This window comes from Dermacentor andersoni, chromosome 7 (assembly GCF_023375885.2).
Source record: "Dermacentor andersoni chromosome 7, qqDerAnde1_hic_scaffold, whole genome shotgun sequence".
Classification (NCBI taxonomy): Eukaryota; Metazoa; Arthropoda; class Arachnida; order Ixodida; family Ixodidae; genus Dermacentor; species Dermacentor andersoni.
Window position 1 is genome coordinate 163,128,096 of NC_092820.1, and position 23,133 is coordinate 163,151,228.

The 23,133-nt window shown below is 44.6% G+C and overlaps 1 protein-coding gene across 1 annotated transcript; it reads left to right on the forward strand.

The window, feature by feature from the left end:
• The first annotated feature begins 63 nt into the window (after nt 1-63).
• On the forward strand, nt 64-18,291 carry LOC126533121 (N-alpha-acetyltransferase 30-like). The gene is made up of 4 exons (XM_050180394.3): nt 64-1,022; nt 11,643-11,766; nt 14,849-14,904; nt 16,182-18,291. Exons 1-4 carry the CDS (start codon nt 468-470, stop codon nt 16,317-16,319), a joined length of 873 nt encoding a protein of 290 aa, XP_050036351.1. The 5' UTR covers nt 64-467; the 3' UTR covers nt 16,320-18,291.
• The last annotated feature ends 4,842 nt before the right edge of the window (nt 18,292-23,133 follow it).

The following is a 23,133-nucleotide window of genomic DNA, read 5'->3' on the forward strand; positions in this document are numbered from 1 at the left end:
AAAAGAAAACGTCCGCGACAAAAGTGAACGTGGGTGGTTGCGGTTGGTTTTGCGACCTCGCAGCTTCTCGACTGGTGAACTTCAAAGATTGTCGTAGGCGGAGCTACATTGAGGAGGCCGGAGTGTCGGGCATTGTTTGTTTTATTTACTTTCTTAAGCTTCCATTACCATGTGATTTCGTCACAGCTCGTGCGCCTCGCGCGGAGCGTTACATTAACACATCGCCGTAATGAGCATGCGTCACGGGCTTCCTTACAATCGTGCTGAAATGAGCAGACCAGCGGTGCTCGCGCTGTTCGATTAATAAGTGGAGGCATTTCTTCGATTATATTTTCCTCACTGATGCTAACGGCACGTCGTGCGATGTAGTAGGAGTGCGCGTCGATCGTTGGATGGAGTGTGCGGCCGTCGGGTGGAGCAGAGCGTCGAAGTATGAGCCGGAGCTCCCGAGCTCGTGTCCATGAACGATGGAAGATCCCGACCGTGCGGACCATTCGCCAGTAGGCTTAGAAGGTTACAGCGACCACACGGCAGGATGCCACCACCGGGGTTCCGAGGCAGCTGACCGACTCGCTGACGGCCTGGCCGCCGGCGAAGATGCGGACCACGATTTCTGGAAAGTTTCTGACGAACTGCTCGCGGCGCATCTCAAGAAGACACTCAGCCTGAGTCGCTGCGATGCGGCTCCCAACGGGTGCTCCGTCGTGGGTGTCGGGCCGTCGGACAAGCTCAACGGTGTCGTGCACTGGCACAGCGACGATGGCGAGAGCCCGCCGCAATCAGCCCTTCAACGACCTCCTAGCCCGTCCAGTGATTTTCGTTTGGCAGGCGGCAGCGACGGTGTGCGCGCACCGCCGAGCCCGTGTGCCGACGGTGGCGGCGAGGGCATCTCGTACGTCGCGTACGAGTCCGAGCGGCAGATGCCGGACATTATGCGCCTGTTTCAGAAGGACCTCTCCGAACCTTACTCCATATACACGTACCGGTACTTCATACACAATTGGCCACGATTGTGCTTTCTGGTAAGGATGCACCGCGTCGCCACGCTGCTTTCTCGCCTTCATGCTCGCCTTGTATACATGTGCTCGAGTGGTCGGTGCTTGGCGCACACCTTTTATTTCTTCCAGTGTTGCTGTGACGCGAGCTCCCAGCCAGCGAAGTCCGGCACGTTTCGGATGTGTCCCAAGTGTAGCGGAAGCGTTCATGTGGTCTGGCTTGAGAGCGCGAGTTAAAAAGTCGTGCTGTGCGGCCGAGGGCGACGGCAGCTCAGGGTCAAAAGCGCAGACGACACGGAACGGCGCGGCGGGTTTTTGTAGCTGCGCCGAACGTCGGTTGTGTATGTGTGCGTTTATGCGCACGCTGGACTACTTCCAAAGTTTTTCGGGGAGCGACGCTCTGTGGTTTGTTCGCCCTGCAACCTTCGCTTATGGGGCGTCCAAGAGCCGATAGCTGGCGGTACTTTCGAAAGAAGGCCACGTGACCTGCGAGAGAAAGAAAAAAGTATAAAATATCAAGGCCGTCAGCGTTGAGCCCCGTACTATCTGCCGGAAGGCCAACAGCTTTCTGCTGATCAACGCTGAACACTGTTGCGGTGCTTTGCGCGCGGGTTAAGGTCAGCCATAGAAGGCAGCTGCCTTCCGACCCAGAGCGTTGCTACAGATACCACGTAGTGGATGACATAACTTTGACGCGGGCCTGTTTGTGTATCAGTGCCCTGCTGTTAGTGTCATTCTGAAGGGCAAGGTTTTCTTTCCTGCTCTTAAGAGAGGTTAAGGCCAGATACCATGTGATCTGCAGCCACCTTCATTCTCTGTTCTTTCTCCAAATAGCACAACCTTATATCACTGCAAATTTAGCTTAGTGTTACTTTTGCTTGTGCTTGCATAGGTACAACTAGCCTGATGACTTATTGCTGGATGCATATTAAGAATGTGCAAAGCCACACATGGAGTCCATAAGAGGCACTACAGTGCCTTTGCTCTTTCATATTTACAGAAGAATAAAAATGGGTTGGAGTGCATATGGCAGGCATTACAAGATCCTGACTGGGAGCTTACCACTATCATTGAAAAGAAAGGTGTACAATCACTGCATTCTACTGGTGCTAACATATGGGGCAGAAACTTGGAGGTTGACAAAAAAAGCTCGAGAACAAGTTAAGGACTGCGCAAAGAGCAATGGAACGAAAAACGCTAGGCATAACATTCAGAGAGCAGTGTGGATCAGAGAGCAAATGAGGATAGCTGATAGCAGTGTGGATCAGAGAGCAAATGAGGATAGCTGATAGTCTAATTGACATTAAGAGAGCGAAATGGAGCTAGGCAAGCCATGTAATGCGTAGAATAGATAACCAGTGGATCACTAGAGTTACAGAATGGGTGCCAAGAGAAGGGAAGCGCAGTCGAGGACGGCAGAAAACTAGGTGGCGTGATGAAATTAGGAAATTTGCAGGAGCAAGTTGGAATCAGTTGGTGCAGGACAGGGGTAATTGGAGGTGGCAGGGAGAGGCCTTTGTCCCGCACTGGACATAAATAAAGGCTGACGACGATGATTCAGAAGATGGCACTGCATGAATCACTCAATGATTGATTGTCAATGGTCACTCAATCACTCAGTGGTCGATTTAGGCGCCACTGGCCTCCTTGAAGCACTTGGGTTCAGCGAGAGCAGTGGAAAAGTAAACAAGTCCGCAATAGGCATTAGTAAGAGACGATTGGAGGATTGGTGGAAGAGAAGTAGGAAAACGACAAAAAACGGAGACGTACAAAAGCACAGTTCGAAATAGGGGATCAGAAAATTTGGGTGGGGTAGTTTACAGTATTTTTTTTCTCTTTTTTATTGTTTAACCTAGGTAGGACATTAGGCAGTGTAATAGCAAGAGCTTGGTGGCGCAACCCACCGCCCCGTTCCAAAGAGGACGCTCATAACATCCATCCATCCATCCAATGCATGTTATCAGTTAATGTATGGCTATGGTGTTAGTAATAAAAATTTCTGCCCGTTACCATATGCTAGACATAGTTGTGACAAGCTTCTCTGCTAATTGATTGTAGCTATAAATTTTCTACTGCCGTCACAAGATCGAAACAAGTCCCATACGATTGCAATTGACCACACTAAAAAAATATTAACACCCATTGGGTCTCATCTTCTCCCGAAACGATAATCATCATCTTTCTTGCATGCACTTCTTTTCTCTAACGCAACATGTCAATAATTTACCATCATAAATTCAATATTGTACCAAGACATGCGTGCCATTCAGCATTTGAAAGTACCAGGAGTGCCGTGTTAAAGAAACAGAAGTGCACACTATATAAGCAACAGTTATCACTTGAGAACAAGGCAAGCCCTAGGGGTACAAGTTTTTCTTATGAGTGCAGACATATGTACTGTATGTATGTCAGGTAATGATCATAATGCCTGCAACCACATCCCTTTGAAGTGGGAGATGGATGGGCATTGCCGGGATTGGGCCAAAGTAGTAAACAAAAACGACAAAGAAAGAAAATTTAATAGGTTAAAATTCATCTGCTTCTTTAATGGCTCATTTGTTGTTGTCTTTGCACCTGTGGCATGAGACATTGTGCAGCATCTTCATCCTTGAAGTGGCAAAGTGTGAGGCAGGCACAAGCACCAAGACTACTGCATTTTGGAGTTTTCCTCTTGCATCAAGGAGTTTTAAATTGAGGTTTTACATTTTAAGATATGCTATGTCTTACAGGTATGTGCACTCTAAGAATAGCTAGCAGGGCCCCTGTGAAAGAAATATTGTGTTTGCACTTAACCCGCCATTATGGTTTGGCGGTGGCACTCGGTAGCTTAAGGTCATGGGTTTGGTCCATGGCCACAGCTGCTGTATTCTGATAGCACGCAATGCAAGAAGTCCCCTTGTGCTGAGATCACCTTGTTCTAATACTCACTATGGACAGCTAAGTAGACAGTAGCCATCTTAAATGTAGGATGTTCTTCAGAAATTTTGAAGCAATTGCAAGTGACGATTGTTGCGCTGCTCCTGTGGCATGCCTGACACTCTGAATAGTGAGAACCACTGCCTGCTCAATTTCTGTAGTTCATGAGCAAATAAATTCTACAGGATCAGTGCACGAGGCCCACTGACAGTTGTACTAAGCTTTAGAACTTTTAACAAAGATGTAACAGCACTACTTTTGCTGTTGGGCAAGTCTTCAATGCAAGAACAAGAGCACATTCTAAACATTCTCTGAAATGGCTATTGGCGAGTGGCAACTGACACCAATTAATGATAACACCCTATGGTGGGTCCGTGGCAGCGAGAATCTGTGGCTGAACACAAGATTGCATATTCGATTCCTGTTCGCAGTAGCTGCATTTCAGTGTGGACGAAATGCAAAAATGTTCGTGTACTTATATTTATGTGCACATTAACTAAGGAACTCGGAATGGTAAAAATTAATCTTGAGCCCTCCACTATGAAGACCCCTGTAATCAACTGTCCAGTTTCAAGTCGTTACACCACCACAATTTAAATTCTTTTTAAACTGTTGATGATTGAGCAAATATATGACTTTGTGGCACCTCTTAGTGTTTAAAAAGACTTCTGAGGAAACAATGTGTGAAACATGCATTGTAGGCTTTCGATTACATTTTTGCATACCACTGAAACATTAAGATGTTTGATAGCATTACCTTGAACTCGTCGTCGTCAAATCTGATAAGCCTAAGTGAGCTCATAATAAGTCCCTTTGATTCGCCTGCAGTTTATGAACCAGTTCAGGCAGTGCTGCACTTCGACGTTAGTTGAAATGATGCCCCCTCTGCACGGTGTCACTTATTTTAAGAAAGTGCAGGTGAAGTTTGGCCCAGTTCTTAAACTTTCTGCAACACTGGGATTGTCACTGCAGATGTCATGCAGCGACAAAGTAGCAGACAAGAAATTTTACCATGCTGCTGAATGGTGGTATAACAGCATTAATTGATCACGATAGCACCCATGTCCACGAAAGAAGCCAGTGTCCTTACGTGGCCCTTGTGACCCGATACAGGTGTAAAGGGTGCTTGAGCTAGAATTCAAAGTGATTTCTTCCCACCTAAAAATATTTATGTATTCAATTTTTTTTCTATATCACGGCAACTTGTGCACCAGTGTTGCAGCTAGATTGGTATGTGCTCATTTTTGCTTTTAGGGTGCTGGCAAAAAGCTACTGTCCATCATATTCCTTGTGGCATGTCAGCCACAAATCTGACAAAAATGAGCATTTGCAATACAATCGCAGCACACGCCTGACAACGAAAGGAACAAGATACAAACGCAAAAGCAGTAGACCTGCAGCACACCGGCACTTATGCATTAGTTTTCGAGGCCCCTTCTGTCTTGCTGTGGCAGCACTTCTGAACTGTTACTGCATGAGCTTACAACTGACCAAACCGAACTGACCAAATGTTTACTATGCTGTGCACCCATGCTGTCATTATAAATGTTGAACCTGTAAGATTTTGATGGCTACATTTAGTGGGAAAAACAACCATCGTTCTATGATTAGTCTCCTAGGGATGCAAGAAATACAATAGTCGGTAATTTTGTACCCTTCTGCTTTCCACCATTAAACGCTTTGCACTGCAAATGCACAGGGGACCATAGGAGCTTTGTTTCAAGTTTTAAGGTGTTAACATTACGAAGCTGTCTTGCCTGCATACCGGTTACCCCACCTCAAAAACACTGATGTATCAGTGAAATTACACGAGGTGTCACTCTGTTCATATCCATGTCTTAGTAGAACAGTGCTGCAAATTGAAAACCAATATGAGTGCTGGTGGTGATGACAGGCTGTTTGGCATCTGGGACTACTATAATGTTTCATTAGTTCCTCTCTGCACTATGGAAGCTATGGTGTCCTCGGCCAATTAGAAGGGCAAACGCATCTTAAAGTGACCTTCTGCGCCCTGCTGTTTGTTAGCATAAACCACTGCTGTGCAAGTAGAAGCAGCACCTACGAACGCTGTGGAACTGCACGGCAAAACGAGCTGTTGTGACAGCAGTGGTAGAAAATTCACTCCTGCTACTGATAAGGCGTGCATCTTCGAGATTCCAGAGCCCTTTAATGCTTCGAGATACAGAGGAGACAGAGTAAGCGGAAGGCACAGAAGAAACGCTCGGCCTAGCGTGTAACGTCGCACACGCTACACGATTACACGATTCCTCGTCTAATCCAGCTGTACAGGGTGTGCTCGCCGATTCATAAGTGCAGCCGTTCTCTTAGCTAGAGTTTGTGCTTGCACCTTCACCGCACTCCTTCCGCACTGTTGCAAGCACGTTCAACGCCAGCTGCTTTGTTCCTCTAGCGTGAAAGAGCAGCTTGGAATGATACCGCACAGCCAAGTCTGCAGAAGCACGGACTTAAAGGGAGCCATCTATGGTGTTGTGGCTGTGCCAACCGTGCATGTTGATTTAGCTAGTGACAACGCAATTAATTGTTTTTACTTATTGCATTGATTTCTTACATTCTTTGTACATTTTCACTTGAACAAGTGGAGAACTTTGTTTTCAGTGTCATAGAGCCTCTTATCGGAATGCAAAGCACAGTAATGCAAAAAGCCAACTGCAGCATGCAGGGAAGCTTCCAAGTAGACACCTGCCAATGAAGCCAGTTGTCAAGGCCATTTAGTCAAGCAACCGGTTCCGAACTTTGGCACTTTGTTTCGCTGCACAAGAATCTGCACTTGCAGGCCACGTAGCTTTGGCTCTGCTGTGAGGAACTACGGAAACAGGGCATAGAAGTGCATTGACTGCATTTACAATTTGCAGTAAACATTGCATCGGCATTGCATTGTGAGAATCTTTCACTTCCCTGAATAACTCTTTGTGGGATGATGCAAAACTTCTTGCATTTATTGCATTTCACATGATTTTGGATTTAAATAATTGTGCCATCTGTGATGTTTAATTGAATGCAGTGCTTCTTGTGCTGGCTGACTTCTGTTGTAGTAGGAAACCTTACACAGTTTGTATGAATGCATGCGCAGGTTAGTTGCCTCCAACTGATTGCTAGAGCCCTCTGAATGATGCTGCACCATGTTGTGGCTGGTGCTTGGTTGGCATGGAAGTTTCGTGACTAGGAAAATAGTTATCAAAGAATTTTGTAATTACTAAAGTGTACACTTGTGAGCAGTACGACAGACAACACCAAATTCACTCTTAAACAATTATTGCTCATGTGTGGGTCTAAATATAATATTTTTATATGTAGTAAGTTTCAGTTTCTTTTTATTATCATTTTTCTCTCCGTTTCAGTTGTTATTCTTTCAATAGACAGTGAGTGGATTACAAACAATGTATAGATGGGCTGCAATATATAAACTGCAATATATAGGCTGCAATGGGACATCAGTATGTAGAATTAAGCAAGTAGCTTTACTGTTTAAGGTTGTCTCATTGAGCAATTTTATGCCAGCATTTCTGTTGAGCCTTTATGGTCTCTTGAAAGCAGTTTGAATGTTCCCTTTCAAGTTGCTCGAAAGAGTGCATACCCTGCACGGTGACTGGCTCCAATCCTTAATTTTCATCATTGCTCCTAATGTTACTTGTTACATTATTTATTTATTTATTTATTTATTTATTTATTTATTTTGAAAATGACCTGCTGGAAAAGACAAAAGAGTAGGTTAAACATCTCTTGGCAACTGGTGCAGTTCAGCATCCCGGTTGCTCTGTGGGGCAAATGCCAAGCAAACAGCACTAAGCATAACTCTCGAGTCCATCGCATAAAACAGAGATCACGGTCGGTCGCTGGCACCGTTCCATGGTGGCTTTGGCATTGGAGGCAGCGATGCGATGTGGGCGTGTGGGTCGAGACGCAGGCCCCCAAACAGATGCCTGACTTTGAAAATAGACGCGCAGAAAGTTGGGTCAGCACGAATCTATTTCTGGGAGCACGCAGAGGCATGCCCAGCTGCTGTCACTATGTAGGCAGTGCATGACGTCACTGTCTCATCATGTGCTTGTCGCTTGTTAATTGTAAAGTTACGTAGTGCTTGCATGCCTGCTCCTTTTTAGCTGTAATTTCAGCACCTAGTATGCTTTGTTTCTTCAGAAGGCTGCAAGGTCTTCCTAAAATAGCGGGACTTGCTTCATAAAGTTTGTTTTCGTTGCCCTGCTGACGTCTGTGTTCAAAGTGTTTCTATCTTCAAGAAGACGAGCAGTTTAGAAAAGGTTGCTTTTATCGTTCAAGGAAAAGGGTTTTCCGGTTACCAATTTTCACATGTTGCTTGTTTGCAAGTTGCTATAAATAAGGCTGAACAGCTTGTTCAGTGGTCCTTTAAGTATGTGTTATGCCTAAATGTTTGGTTTGAATGTAGGTTACTTCTTACACTGCAGGCTCCTGCTTATAAGGACAGATCCACAACTGCCCAGACTCTTGCTATTGAAACTGTACTCACAGCACATAAATTTCTTTAGTTAATCTCAGTCAAGGTACTCTTCTGCGCCAATGAACTTGTCTCATTGAGGTTTCAAAGCTTAGAAGCACTCATCGACGCCATTTTATGCAGGGTTTTTCACTGTGCCCTGTGTTGGTCTCTGTATCTCTGGAGCCTTCATTATGGTGTGTTAAGACATGAACCAAAGCAAAACACAACAAGCACTGTAAAGAGCGTCACCAGAGCTTGGTAGTCTGGACAGCCACCTGCTTGAAGGCTTTGAACTTCCAGTCAGCGATCCACTCAGTGTCAGTTTGGTAGCAAATCGCTTGGAGACAGTTATACATAAACCGAATTCGCCTCCACAGCTGTGACTTTCATGCATGACAGAACTTGTTTGCGTGTCCGAGTGAGGGCTTGACACTACCAGACAAGGCTCGGACTTCGACTGGCACCAGTTTCTTGTCAAGGGATAATGTCAAGTACCATCTGTGGCTTGTGCCTGAGGCAGTGTATATTGCCTCATACATCGCCTCTTACATCAGACCTTCCACCAGAATTTGATGGAAGGTCCCACAGACAAGTCAAGGACTTCAGTATGTTCTTTGATGGTCAAGTGGCAATCTTCATGAAACTTCGGGCTGGCTTTTGTCTATTTGCATTGTTCATCCCAGTTGAAGGGCATCCAGTTCATCCTCCTCGAACATGCTGCCATTCTTGATTAGGTTGAGGCACTCACAACTTCAACTCTGGCCTGTAGCATTTTCTCCAAATGCTTGTAATATTTGATGAGTCTCCATTGGCAACCTTCCCAGTTACCTTTGCCCTCGACAACAAAAACAACCAGATGCACTCAGTAGTGGTACTAGAGACATCATCTAGTGGCAGAGCAGCATAGCACTCTCTGTCGATGCAGTGTAGCATATTTATGAAGCTTTTGGATCGATTCCTGCAGTTCCTAGAAACCTTTGGTAGTGATGTCTATGCTATAAGGAGAAAATCTTCACAGAATTGGGGAGAGCAATCTTTTTCTCCTAATTTTCTTGCTGTTCATCGGAAGCTGTTCTGTGAATTGCAAAGCTTCATTTCCCTCTGCTGTTTTTTTTTGAGTCCTACCAAGCATCCTCTGATGGTCAGACTAGCCTATTTGAGATGCCAATAATGTAACGACACCATGTGTCATTGGCGTTCATTGTCTCTGGATATACAGATGCATCTACCGCCTGGGTTAACACGACATGAACAAACCATGCTGTACCGTCTGTGGCTAGGCGTTGCATTTACAAAGTCATATGCTTTCCTTATTGGAATGGCCAACAGCCCCACATGCAACACATGCAGCAGCGATGAGACGCTTGCACACATTATCTCTTTCTTCCCTCGGTATACTGCTTAGAGAGAAGTGATGTGCAGACTGCTGGACCAATTCGACAATCGTACACTATCACAACTAAAAGCTTTAGGTCAGTGCTCCCAAAGAACATCCATGCTGAAGGCCTTACTAGCATTGCTAAGATTCCTGCGGTCTACGGGCCTTCACGATAGACTTTAAGAATGCCGCCCCCTCCCGCTCCATAGTGTATGCGGTTTGTTTGTGCTCATCTCTTTTTCTCTCTCTCTATCTCCCCCTTCCACTCTCTTTCTCTTTTTATCCCCCTTAATCCTCCCTCCCGTGCAGGGTAGCCAACCGGAACTACCTCTGGTTAACCTTCCTGCCTTTCTATGCATCATTTCTCTCTCTCTTATCAGTCTAACATGACCATGTTCCTCTTGAATGTTGATGCTGTCAACCACACAGAAAAATCTTCTGTTGCATAAGACAGCTCATATCATTATGAAAGTGTGTGGGTCCAACCAAACGTTAAGCAACATATTATCACATTGGGCCGTGATGACTCCCTGCAGCCCTCACAGTCATGTTGATTTTTGAAAATTTCCAAGATGTCATTCATACATGTAGATGAAAATGTGTACTGCTTGCACAATCTTGTCAGAGGGAAGGCCCCCCTCGCACATGACAGCAGGGGTAAGATCACGCAGGCATCTCACTTTCCGAACATTCACTTCGCCTCCCATGTTACTAAGTTCAGTTTGCAATCCCGCCTCGCCGCACTGACGACCGCTGAAAATGTGTGGTGCCTGCGAATCACGAGATCACAAGCGAGCATTCAAAAAGCAAGGTGCTTGTGTGACGAGAACAGCTAATATTGGTGCTTGCTAGTGTGAGCAATGTTTTTTCAAGTGGCATTTTGGATCACGCTCTTTGCCTTGCTGCCCTGCTCTCAGAAGCAGCATGAATGTTCCCTTTGCAGGATGAGAATCCCTGATCCTTTGTTCTTGCTCACTACATCCACAGAGCTTCCTTCAAAAATTACTGGAAAGAACTCTGGCACTACACACAAAAAAAAGGGTTTATTCTCTTTGAGGCGTATCTTTGTCCCACAACAACAAACATCTGTCTTGCTTGCATCTCCTTTCTTGAAAACTCTGCATTTGCTGCTTTCCTGTTAAAATTTTTCTGTCATGCTGTTAACATGCATGCCGTTTGTGACCTGGAAGTACTGGGTACACTGTGTTAGTAAATGGAAAGGCATTCAAGATAATTATTATTTGGGGACAAGGCCCAAATTGTGCAAACTTTTCCTAGAGTGTAGTGTCTACAGCAGCTACAAGTATAGTGCTTCAGCTAGCATGAAAATTATGGGCAGCACTTTGATTTGCCTATAAGCTTTGTCATTCTAGCTTCAAATGATGTTGGAATTCTGCATGTTGCTCATTTTCAACAATGTATTGTGTTACAAATACAACAATTTGCAGTAATTATGTATGTTCATGAAGGTGCTAATGAAATAGAACTTTTTTTTTTTTTTAATTTAGATCAAGCATAAAAAAACAATGCTGCAATAATGTCTAAAGCCACAGGCATGATGATTAGACAGATTGGATTATGTGTCGTCAATGTGGTTGTTGAATGACTGCTGCATTAGGGTTCTCTTTAGTAATTTTGGTAGGAAATTCTATGGCTGTCCTCCCAGTGGAAGTTGGTATCAGTTACTTGACTTGTGGGGGGGTGTCTCTGATCTGATGAAGCTGCTGCTCACCACATGTCCTGCTCTTGGTTGGGCAGTGCTTTAACTGCGCTATGTGTCCCATCTTGTCGCAGTACACATTGTGAGACGTAGTCATTCCATTTGGAGAGCTCCAATTACAACCTGTTTGCAGCATGACACTGTGCCCTCGCTTCGCAGGCGATGGATGGTGAGACGTGTGTCGGTGCCATTGTTTGCAAGTTGGATGTTCACAAGAAGTTGGTCAAGAGAGGCTACATTGCAATGCTGGCCGTAGACTCCAAGTACCGCAAAAGGAAGATAGGTGAGTGCTTGTTCGTTGTGCTTGCGTCTAAACTTCAACAAATTCTGCATACTTGTTCTCATGTAATCGTCTATTTTTTTTTTTTTTTCCAACCCACCATAGCTAAGTTCAACTTGGAACTCTGGAACATGGTAGTTATTAATTTTCAGTGATCATGCAATGAAAAGTGCTTTATTTTTAATGTAGATTCAACTTGTCATATAATTTGGCCCTGCAATTAAGAAAGAAATGGCTAGTGACTGCAAACTATTGTAAGGAGGCATTAATAAGTGCCTATAAGTTAGTTCGGACTGGTAGGGTATTCTTTTAATCTTGTGTTCACATTCTTTGTATTGTGCAAAAAAAGAAATATTACTGCAATCCCTCCTTAGATTCTGTGCCCCCAGGGTGCTGCTGATTATCTTAGTGCGCTGTAGCAGGCATCACCGTATTTTTGTACGTCTTGTTCGTTTTTGTACTGGAATAAGTTTTCAGATTTGTTGTACTTTGTTTTTTGCACCCTCTGCATGTTCACTCCAGCATGAACTTGTGAAAAAGTTTGCAGTATACAGAAAAGAAATAAAAAATTCTAGATTTGCAAGATTGAGTTATTTCCACTTTTAGTTTCAGTGTAATGCACCCTTGTTGATGAATATCAATGCTTAGCTAGCACTAAGCAGGCAGTTTCAAAGCTCTTGATATGTTGGCGAGCGGGTAGGTGACATGCAAAGAGGCATTGGTACCTGCCTTTCTATATGTGTTTCTTTTGGCTTATCATTTAATTGTAACATTCACTTTTCTTGTCCCAGAACTGTAGTCTAAATCCAACTTAACTTGGCATTTCTTTGTGGGGTTCTTCTGAAATAGTGCCCATTGTAGGTGTTACCAGATGTATTAACGACACATTCGACTGGTCTTTTGAGTGCCCTGATGGTCATGTAATGGGACAGTAATGCTGTATTACACAAAAGACTCCAACGTAATAGTTCTGTGCAAACCCACAAGGTGAAGAGAAGTAATTAATAAAGGGAAAGTGAGACATCCACCCAAATGTAGCTAGTTGCTACAAAGGAAACCCGTAAGGGTTCCCCGAAAGAAATGCCTCGCAGTTGAAGAAAAATTCATGCTGGTCTGGGACTCGAACCCGGGACCACCGCCTTTACGGGGCAGCTGCTCTACCATCTGAGCTAACCAGGCGGCTAACAGATGGCAGGGCAAAGTCAAATTTATCAGCAACTCGAAGCAAAGGAAAGAGTTTGATGTAAGAGTTTTGCAGAAACCCGCAAGGTGGAGAGACGTAATTAAATGGAAAGTGAGACGTCAACTGTGAGGCTTTTCTTCCGAGGAACCCGCATGGGTTTCCTTTGTAGCAATTAGCTACGTTTGGGTGGATGTCTAACTTTTACTTTATTAATTGCTTCTCTCCACCTTGCGGGTTTCCGCAGAACTATTACGTCAAACTCTTGCCTTTGCTTCAAGTTGTTGACAAATTCGATTTTGCCTTGCCATCTGCTAACCACCTGGTTAGCTCAGATGGTAGAGCGGTTGCCCGGGAAAGGCGGTGGTTCTGGGTTTGAGTCCCAGACCAGGACGAATTTTTCTTCAACTGTGAGGCTTTTCTTTTGAGGAACCCGTTTGGGTGGATTGGGTGGATTACGCTATGGATTTTCATCCATAGCATAATCGAACTGCGTAGATGCGCGCACTTAAGAAAACTGTTTGGTTGTGTGCCCATCAAAAAAGCAAAACGTGTGACAAACTTCCGCTAATATTCATCCTATCGCCAACCAGAAGCAATTAGTTTTCGCGAGTGTCAAAAAAAAAAAAAGCAGCGAAACGCATGCATGGCGGCATCCTTCCTGTGCGCGCCCCTGTGAGCACTGAACGAGCGAGAAAGAGGCGGTCGCCCTTTGAGCGATTAGTAACAAGATAGCCATCAGTTTTGCAAGCCCAAAAAGCCGAAACTGCCCGCGAAAACAAAACCCGAACCACCACCCGCCCGCACCCATGCGCGGGTGGTACTATATAGACGCGTGGGAGCAAACTAGTGCTAAAACAAACCATGCAATGAAAACCGAGAGAGGGAGGTGCGCGAAAAAAATTCCCTGTATTCCCACATAGTGGCAGCACATGACAGAAAAGAAAAAGTTAGGAAATGGGTGCACTTTTTAAACGCACAGACGGCGCCGTAAATATACGGCATCGACCATTTTCGGACTTGTTCACGCCTCCATATATTTACGTCATTGACCCTCAAAGGGTTAATGGTGTAGGAGCATGCTTATTGCCGCAGTAAAGTTTACTTTTTTCAACAGTCTTCCAAGCTTCGCAGGAATTATTAGGAATGACCAGTTGCACGTTCAATAATTTTTGTCGCGCAGAATGATTAAGTGCTGTTTGTGCACTCTGTAAGTCATAATTGTAAACTGCACTTAAGAGGCTTGAAAGGTCTTGCTTGCTTTTCACAGTATATGAAAATGCGATTGTGCAAATATGAGCCTTCCGGTTTGTAGCTACAGACATGGTAAGCAGCCACGCACTAGGCACAAGAAAGTTTACAGATGGCAAGCATTACAAAAGAACCTTATTTCTATTTTTTATAATAACTCTCATTTTATAGAGGTCTGTTATGTTTGGTTACGGTGACCTGAAGATGTGTGTGTATGAGTTCATTGGATGCACTTGCCAATGTGTTCTCTGTGCAATGTTCCCGAGGACTTGCAGCATGTTGAGTGACTGGAGTCATTTCCTGTCAGATGGTCTCTGAAGGCAATGCTACACATGCGTCTTAGTGGCGGGACATTGTAGGCCCATGGGGTAGTACCACCTGTATGTTGCACACAACGAAGGCACTTTTGAGTTTTTTTGTCCTTCAGGTCTCAATGAGACTTGGTGAGTAGTGTCAGTGTGCAAATTTGTGTTTGTAGGTGTGTGGGCCAACTGGGTGTCTTCATGGTCACTGTGTACATAATCTAATTTTCTCCCTGGCACCTAGAGTAGCTTCTCATTAAACATCATATCTCAAGCTTCTCATTAAACTCGGTATCTCTCTCTATTTATGCTAGCTTTTCAACTCATATTGACTCTTTTCTTTATTTACTAGGTTCTACACTGGTGCTAAAGGCGATACGGGCCATGATAAGCGACGATGCTGATGAAGTAAGTTTACATTTTTTTAATTACTACTTTAAAGTTGTCATTGAGACATAACTGCACTGTTTTTACATACTAAAGGAACGTCACAAAGAGTGATAATGTATCGTTTCAGAGCTATATCTTCAATAATTTGGCAGGATAGGGTTTATTTTTTGCTGGAAAAATGAAGACCAGCCTTTTCTTCTTTGCTTTTGAACTCTCGTGCTGGTATGTCATTATGATGCCATGGATATAAAAGTATTTGGCCGTTTTTATTGTAGTTCTGGAACAAGTTCCGGAAGTGCTGCACTTTGCAATATGGCATTTTCTGCACGTTGCCATTCATTTCCCCTGGGTTATGCTTCGCGCAGAGTGCATCTACATCATTCCCGGCACTTATGGACAGGTAGCACAAGGCTCACACAGGAGGTGCTGGGCCGGTTCTGCACGACCGTGAAACTGACACTGGGCTGCCATGAACTAGTTCACATGAAATGCAAGGCATATGCAGAGCTTGCTGTCATTTTAGAAGTGGCAGCACCTTTAGAAGTGGCACACTCCCGAACATTTAAAATTGGCAACCGTCCAATAGCTTTCAGATGGTAGGAGAACTGTAGATGATTGCTGAAGTAAAGACGCTTTTTCTAGCTGGGGGGGCGGTTGCTTTTGATCACACTGATATGTCAACTGAACTAGGTGTTACAGATGTGAAGTATTGCTTATGAGATGGTCATTCACAGGGTGATTTTTTTGTTACTAGTTGTGGCCTGAAGAACATAGCTCATGTACTTCCTTTTTTTTTGTCTTTCTGTAGGGCTTAAAAACACCGTTGAGTTTTTGCACCCTGTTTTCTTGTAATTCATAGATTATGCTAACAAACATAAGCTGGTCCAGAACAGTTCAAATCTTTTTTGCTCTGGTGTTGAACTGTAATCAAACTGCTTTTGCTGAACTGGGAATCGAAAAATGTTTTGCTTTGATTTGACGCACTGGTGCTAATGTATATATTGCGACCTTTTTGCACTAGCTTGTGTGTAACATGCAGCCTGCATACTAAGCGGTTCTAAGAGCATAAGTCCTTGTGGGACTGTAGAGGCCATTGATGTCTGCTTTGACTAGGGTCTACAGATGGCAGTAAAAGGAAATATGTTTGTTTATTCTTTTTTTTTTTATTCGTTCATTCAAAGGTTTTATTCCCTGATGCTAGATGCCGCTAATTGTAGTGCCAGTCTACAAGCCAACACTCCCTGTTCTGCCTCTGATTTTATTTTTATTTCTTTCCACCTTCTTTCCTCTGCTAGGTGGTGCTCGAGACAGAGATAACCAACAAGCCAGCACTTAGGTTGTATGAGAACCTGGGCTTCGTGCGTGACAAGAGGCTCTTCCGATACTACCTGAATGGGGTTGATGCCCTGAGGCTCAAGCTCTGGCTGCTATGATGACGTGCAAGTGGTGTGGCAATGGCAGCGACGGCGAGGCAAGAATTGACAAAGGGTGAAGAAGACTGCTTTGAAAGCCGCCTCGTGCAGAACTGACTGCTTCTTCACCATCTCGTTTACTGCAGTTAGGGTGGCCGTTATCTTCCTTCACACTCTTTTATTTGTTTCCTTTTCTGCTGTCTCTTTAGCTTCACGCTCCCGAACGAGCTAGCTGCCAAATGCTTCCATTCAGTGGATTGTTTCCACTGACCAAGAAATCGACAAAGCCTGCCAGTTCCAGAATCATGTGCTCCGAGTCAAGTTTTTTGTTCTAAATGGTAGGGCATTCTCATTCACCTGGGGTTTAGCAAGTGTCCAGCACCAAAAGAAAGAGCTTTCTGCACATGGGAAACCTGTTTATCAAAGCAAAACAAGTATTGAGCAGCGTGGATCCCTAAGAGTGTTTGCTCCTTGAGTTCTGCTTGATGCAGAACTGTGTTTAGCAAAGAAAATTGCTGTGACAGTAGACTCCTTACATTTTCTTAAATTGTGGGGTCGGTCTTTCCTTTCATGACCAAGGATCAGAGAAAAGGTTGGTGTAGCAAGGCTTCAACACTTGCGTGCGCTCGTCGAATGTTTTTCTATTGTCCGTTCTTTCCAGCAGCTCCAGGCAAATCATGTTTTGTTAATCGAACATGCATCTGTTTTTGTTTTATGCACTGAAAGTTGGCTGGAAGATATGAAGGATAAATAAAATAAAGATAGTGTTGTTAGGACAACATAATTGCTTCCGACCATTTGGCATTTTCATTGAGACACTTGCACAGCGATCATTCTGTGCTGGCTTGGTTGGTGTGTGGGATTGTCTATGGTTATATTGATGGTAAGGAATAGTACCGATTCCTTGCTTTGGTGAAGCAGTTCCAATTGTTTCACCAGTGTTAGCTTGGCTGATGCTGTAGAAACATTGGCAGAGAGTCGTTAGGGGGGAGGGGGGGGGAAGCTGATGGTTAAGGCACCCCAAGTTGTACACAATGCAACTTGGCATGTGTACACTCAATTTTGTTTCTTTCAGTGCAGACTCTTAATTAGGCAAGAAATGTTTTTGAAGGAAACCTGCTACATTTTGCAGTGAAACCTTGTCTAAAAGACTGCTGAGGAGTCTCATCATTCTGCACTATGCTTTAGTTTGACTTAGGCATAATGGACTGATATGCTCACAACTTTTGATTCATCTTTTGCTTGACTGGAAGCTCTGTATAGGGATAGAAAAGTGTATTGTGTGGTCGATTAGCATTTCAGTGAAAGGTTGGAAGTAGGTGTTGTTGGAGGCCGTTACAGTAACATATGACTTGAAGATTGTCGGCTGTTGCTAAAAGGAGCTTTTTTTTTTTAAACTTGAAGGAGACCTTACCCTCTACTTCAGTGCGCATGCTATTTGGCATGCTTTCCACGCATGTGATCGCCGAGGTCACTACCGACTACACTGGGCAGTTTTTTTTTTCTTTCCTTCGGTCTTCATTTTATGCCTGCACTGCAGCAGAACATTGTATAAAAGCAAGCCGCCGCACTTGCCAAGAAAGCATTTTTCTGGTCCTAACAATCGCCCCTGAGTGATCTTTTTTGCTGGTGCGGAATAGAAGTTATAAGCCTGTTTCCTGGAAGTTTAATAAAAATTTAAGTATGTAAACAATGTCTCTCTCTTATCGCTAGCTGCTAGAAAATTCAGTCTGACAGAGCACACGTGATCATGTGGACCATGTGACACTAATTTTGCCACAGTCCACTAGGTGACTACTCCGCTTGATCTCGCACCACCATTTGCGCCCTGTCATTTGCTAGTGAGCGAAGTGCTTTGCAGTATTTCACGGGACAAACGTTGATTTGGTCACTGAACCTTTTGATGAAAAGTGGGACATATTAGTGCCACTTTTAAGTGAAATTTTCACGTACTAGTGGTGAAATATAACTATTAAACTTTTTTGTGTCTATATTCCTGGCCCTTGCTTTAACATTCTTTAATCATTTAATTCTATGTTTGTCAACAAGGTGAAATGCTTGCAGCGATTGTTTGTTTCCTCTTTATGGCTGTTTTAGACACAGAGTAAAGACGGAGGAAATGTCCAAGCCCATTTCTCTTCATACTTGTTTATTAAAAAAGCTGTGCTGATATTTAAGAGTTTCGTAAGGCGAGTTATCTTGCTTTGCCATGCCAACACATATCAATATAGATTATCTCTTAACCTCTCACACAGTAACAACACCATAAATGTGAAATGCATAGCTTAGAAGCTTTATGACACCACCTGTTTTTGGAGAACTGTTGTTTCAGGGAGCAGCCCTAAAAGACTATACTGGTACAAATGGCGCTAGTTAAACATAGCAAGAAGGTGCAAAACTTGTACTACTGTACACAGGCTGATACCGATCATTTAGCAGGCTGTGGGGAGAAGTCTAAAATGCGTAACAAGGTCATGTACTGCCCCACTTTGTAAAAGTTGATAATGCAATGTTTCTCAAGCTTTTCCAGTATGTGACTCCTTTTAGTAGTAGTACCCAACCTGCAATGACACCCCTCCAGCTTTATAAACCTCCTGAATGTTTACTTTTTTCAATGACTCAGATACATTTACATTATAATTTATTTAAAGGACAATAACCACATCAGAGCCAGCTACCAAAAATAGTATTTTTTTTTTTGACAAGGATTGATTTAGTCGTGTATTTTAATGAGAAGACTGTACTATTTGCTTTCCTGATACAACCATATACGCTGCACCTTAATTATACAGTTTCGATGAAACAAAACTGGCTGCGGTTGGGAGGCCGTGTTTGGGGAAGTTTTCTTCGAAGTTCGGTGAAGCAGTTTGTCTTGACATTTTACCGTCCATCTTGTGGCCAAAACCAGTATTACACTCTACAAAATAAATATCAATTCAAGGGTTTTATATAAGAACAAAGGAAACAGAGGGGCCCGATTTTATTTTTCTTTAGTCATATAGGAAGGCAACAAACAATGTCACCAAGGACAGCATAGGGGACATTATCTGTAGTTCTTACTCTAATTAAAGAACTGATAATTAAATGGAAATGAAAAGTGAAAAAAATTCGGCAAGTAGACTTCATAAGGCTTATGTGTGGGAATGCGAAAGCATTATAGTCCTTTCGGTGAAATGTTTTTTCCGCTATTTCCTTGTCAGCGCGTTCTAACTGCGCTCGGTAAAGCCAAATCAAAACGTACCAAGTGTCGACACGCTTGCTTGCCCGCATGCAACGTGATATGTGCATTGACGCACGCACTAGACACCTTTAGCCAACCAGAACCGTGGCGGCGGGGAAGCGTGCTCGTCCAATGCCTCCTAGGCCAGTGCACTTCGATTTGTGATGTCATGCTACCTTGCCTGACTGCCTTAGAATCTAATAGGGATGCTCCTGATCATGTCGCAGTTATTCTGACATCGCTGCTTTCGTCATGCCAGGCTTGGCAGTGGAAATTTCGGTCCAAGTAGCATATGTCGTAAAGCAGAGGTGCTGTTACGATTGGCCATTCGGGGCAGCAAGCTTCGAGCTTCTCCTGCTTTCCTGCGACTAATCATATTTGTGAAGCCAACGATACGTCCCATCAGATAGACCAGCAGGTGAGACACGTATGACGAATACGTGGTTGATGGTGCCGCTCGGTGGCCGACTGCAACACTGGGACCAAGAAACTCCAGGAAAAGGGCATTCTATGCCGCTTACTTACAGCCGCTAAAGTCGATCGACAGACAAACCAGCTAATTACCTGGCCACCCCAGGAGCCAAGACGTGTTAATTGAGTAAAGCATGAAGCTTGTCTATGATCGTCCCCTTCTTTCTATAGGGCAATGAACCGTGTGCCCCTGGGGTTACTTCGCAGATTGTGTTCACTGAACGAAGGCGCTGGGAGTGATCGTGCGTACCCTCGCTCTCAAGGCGGAGCCGGCAAATTAGGACGCTCCGGTTGGAGTAAGGTGTGACCGTAGATTTCCCTGGCTTGGGGACCTGCGGAGGACAAGGTGGATTTAAGCGGACTTTCTCGGCTCCACTGGCTTGCTCTCCCAGAAAGATGTCTGCTCTGACATGTAGCTCATGCTATGAGAACGATTGTACCACGCTCCGTGCTTCTGCAAATATGAGTAAGACCTTTTTCTGTAAATAAGTTTGCTTCTTCTATGTAATTAAACCTCTTGTTCCATTCTTCCATCCTCTCGACCTCATACTCGTCACGAAAGAAGCAACCCTCGTCAAGAAGGCTAGGATGAGAGCATGGGCCCGCTTAGCCTACGTGTGACACCCCGGAAGCGTAGGCCAGCTACACGTTACGAGACGCACCGGCTGTGTAGGCTAGAGAGAGCGACCCTCAGTGTGACCCTAGACTCCGAGACTACGACCCCTGAGTGCTACAGTCCACAGGCCTTAAGAGGCGCTGGCTCGTCTGGCACCCCGGAGGTCCGCCTTAGATTCCCCCACTAGACCGAAATTTACGAAATTTTCTTTTCAAAGGCGTATGTTTACTTTGTTCACAGGGACCTCCCCGAGAAATGTGGTCTCAATCCGAGCATTTTGTGATGTGTTTTCCCTCTTTGCGGCGTCGGCCATTTTTGGTACCATCTTTCAGTCACGCCAACGGATTTTCGCGTAAGGGGGCATGTAATGCTTTCGTATTAAAACAACTGGCCGCAGGTGAGATACGAATCCACGTCTTCGCATTACGTGTGCAATGCCCTTGCCAATTCAGGTGCCGCGGCGCCATTTTCCCATCCTCTTTCTGGGTTATGTTTGCCTACTAGAACTAGCCTTGGGAGTGAGTGGTGGCGCTGGCTAACACTCCCTAGTGTGTGTGTGTGCGTGTGTGTATAGTTGAAAAATAAGAGTTCCTGGAAGCTGTATAGTTATTTGAAGAAATCCACGCTAAAGAACAAAGTTGTTTGTATCGTTTTGGCAACTTTATGGGGGGCGTAGTGGCGTGGCATTGCACTGCTAAGCCCGAGGGCACGGAATCAAATCCCGCCTTCGGCGACCGCATTTCGGTGGGGTCGAAATGCAAGGATGCCCATGTACAACATGCATTGGGTGCACATTAAAGAACCCCAGGTAGTCAAAATAGATCCGGAGTACCTTACTACGGCGTGCCTAATAATCATAATGTGGTTTTGGCGCGTAAGATGCTTATATGTAATGCAGTCAGACCTCCACATAACGAATTTGTACTTGCAGCGGGAAACTTCGTTAAAGTGTGAATTTCGTGAATTCGAGGTTTTAAAATTCGAGAAGTGAAAACAACTTCACAAATTCCCCACAGCATTTCTGGTGGATATATTTCTTGTTAGCAAGCACTTATACACAAACTGCAAGAGGGTCGGGCCGTAATAGCGCGATTATCAGCGCCTGCGGTGCAGATCGCGCCGAGAGCAATGCATCGACGCGGCTCACGGAGTCCCGAGATCTGCGTGTGTTGCGTCGCGCGGCGCCGTAAGTCTTGGACGCCGTGGCTGACCGCGCTTGGTGCCCGCAACCGGCACCTACAATTTAAAAATAAAATTGTAAAAATATACGGATATTCATGCCTCGCAAACAGTTTCGCCAGCAAGCGCGGAAACCCAACGCGCATCAAGGCACCAACCGCGTCGCCTCGGCCTTTACACTTCTCGCAGAGAGAGATTCTCGAATACATGGCACGCGGCCGGCGCATGGACGCACGCGACAGCGTGCCCGCCCAACACCCTCTAGAAAAGCTGGTGTTGGCCTGCCCTCTAGCCTAGCACCCCCCCTCCCCTCACCATCCCTAGCAGGTGCTTGATAACGGCGACGCGTCTACCGCGTGCCGGCGCGGGAGCCTTGACGGAGGTTTTGCCGCTCAAACGTTTCATGCGCAAGGACGCTTCGAATAACTTTTATCTCGGCCGACATTCTTTACTCTTTCTTTCTTTTCATTCCAAGTACGTGCTTGAAATGGCTGAAAACTACGTTATACCGAAACCGTGTCACGAAATCACATTGTTAAATCGCTAAAATTAATGCACAGTTTTCAATTGAAGATCGGTAAATGAAAATGGTTTGTTACATCGCTAATTTCGTTGAATCAGCGTTCGCTATATCGAGGTTGGACATTAACAATATTTCGTCCGGGAATTGGCCGAAACGTTGCAAATTTGTTTTTCAAAGATTTCTACATATATATATATATATATATATATATATGCACGATAAGTAAACGTATAGGCAGAGATTAATTTTCACTAAAAAATGCAAAAAGAAACATTAAGCCTATAGCCTATGAAGATGTCTCGGCCAGGTCCAATAAGTTTTTTTGATAGCGCTGGTTCTGCGCAAAAATCACTCCCCACGCTCGCGTTGATGCCCATTTATGCGATGAATAAACAAATAGGCACAGATTAATTTTCTCTAAATAATAAAAAAAAACGTTAAGCCTATAGCCCATGAAAATATCGTCTCAGCCAGGTCCAATCATTTCTCTCGAAAGCGCTGGTTCTACGCATAAATCACTCCCCACGCACGCACTGCACGCACGCGTGTCGATTTACGCGACAAATAAACGAATAGGCACAGTATAATTTTCTCTAAAAAATAAAAAGCGCTAAGCCTATAGCCTATTAGGATTGGCCTGCAGGAGTACTGCTCTGCAAAGCCATTACAGCCCGCTGCACGTGCTTCGATCGACCCGCGGTGGTGGCGCCCTTCAGAAAACCAGCGAGGACGACAGCGCTAACTGACCATGAACTTCCTTCAGAGAAGTGCGGACTACGGCGGCGTTAATCCACCATGCGCCTGGAGAATCGGTGACAGCAGAAGG

Bases quoted from the DNA above. Each gene is read 5' to 3' on its own strand.
- LOC126533121 (XM_050180394.3), top strand. From the start codon at position 468: ATGGAAGATCCCGACCGTGCGGACCATTCGCCAGTAGGCTTAGAAGGT. The intron at 11,767-14,848 runs GTGAGTGCTTGT...TTTATTTACTAG, and splicing joins GTACCGCAAAAGGAAGATAG to GTTCTACACTGGTGCTAAAG. The intron at 14,905-16,181 runs GTAAGTTTACAT...TTCCTCTGCTAG, and splicing joins TAAGCGACGATGCTGATGAA to GTGGTGCTCGAGACAGAGAT.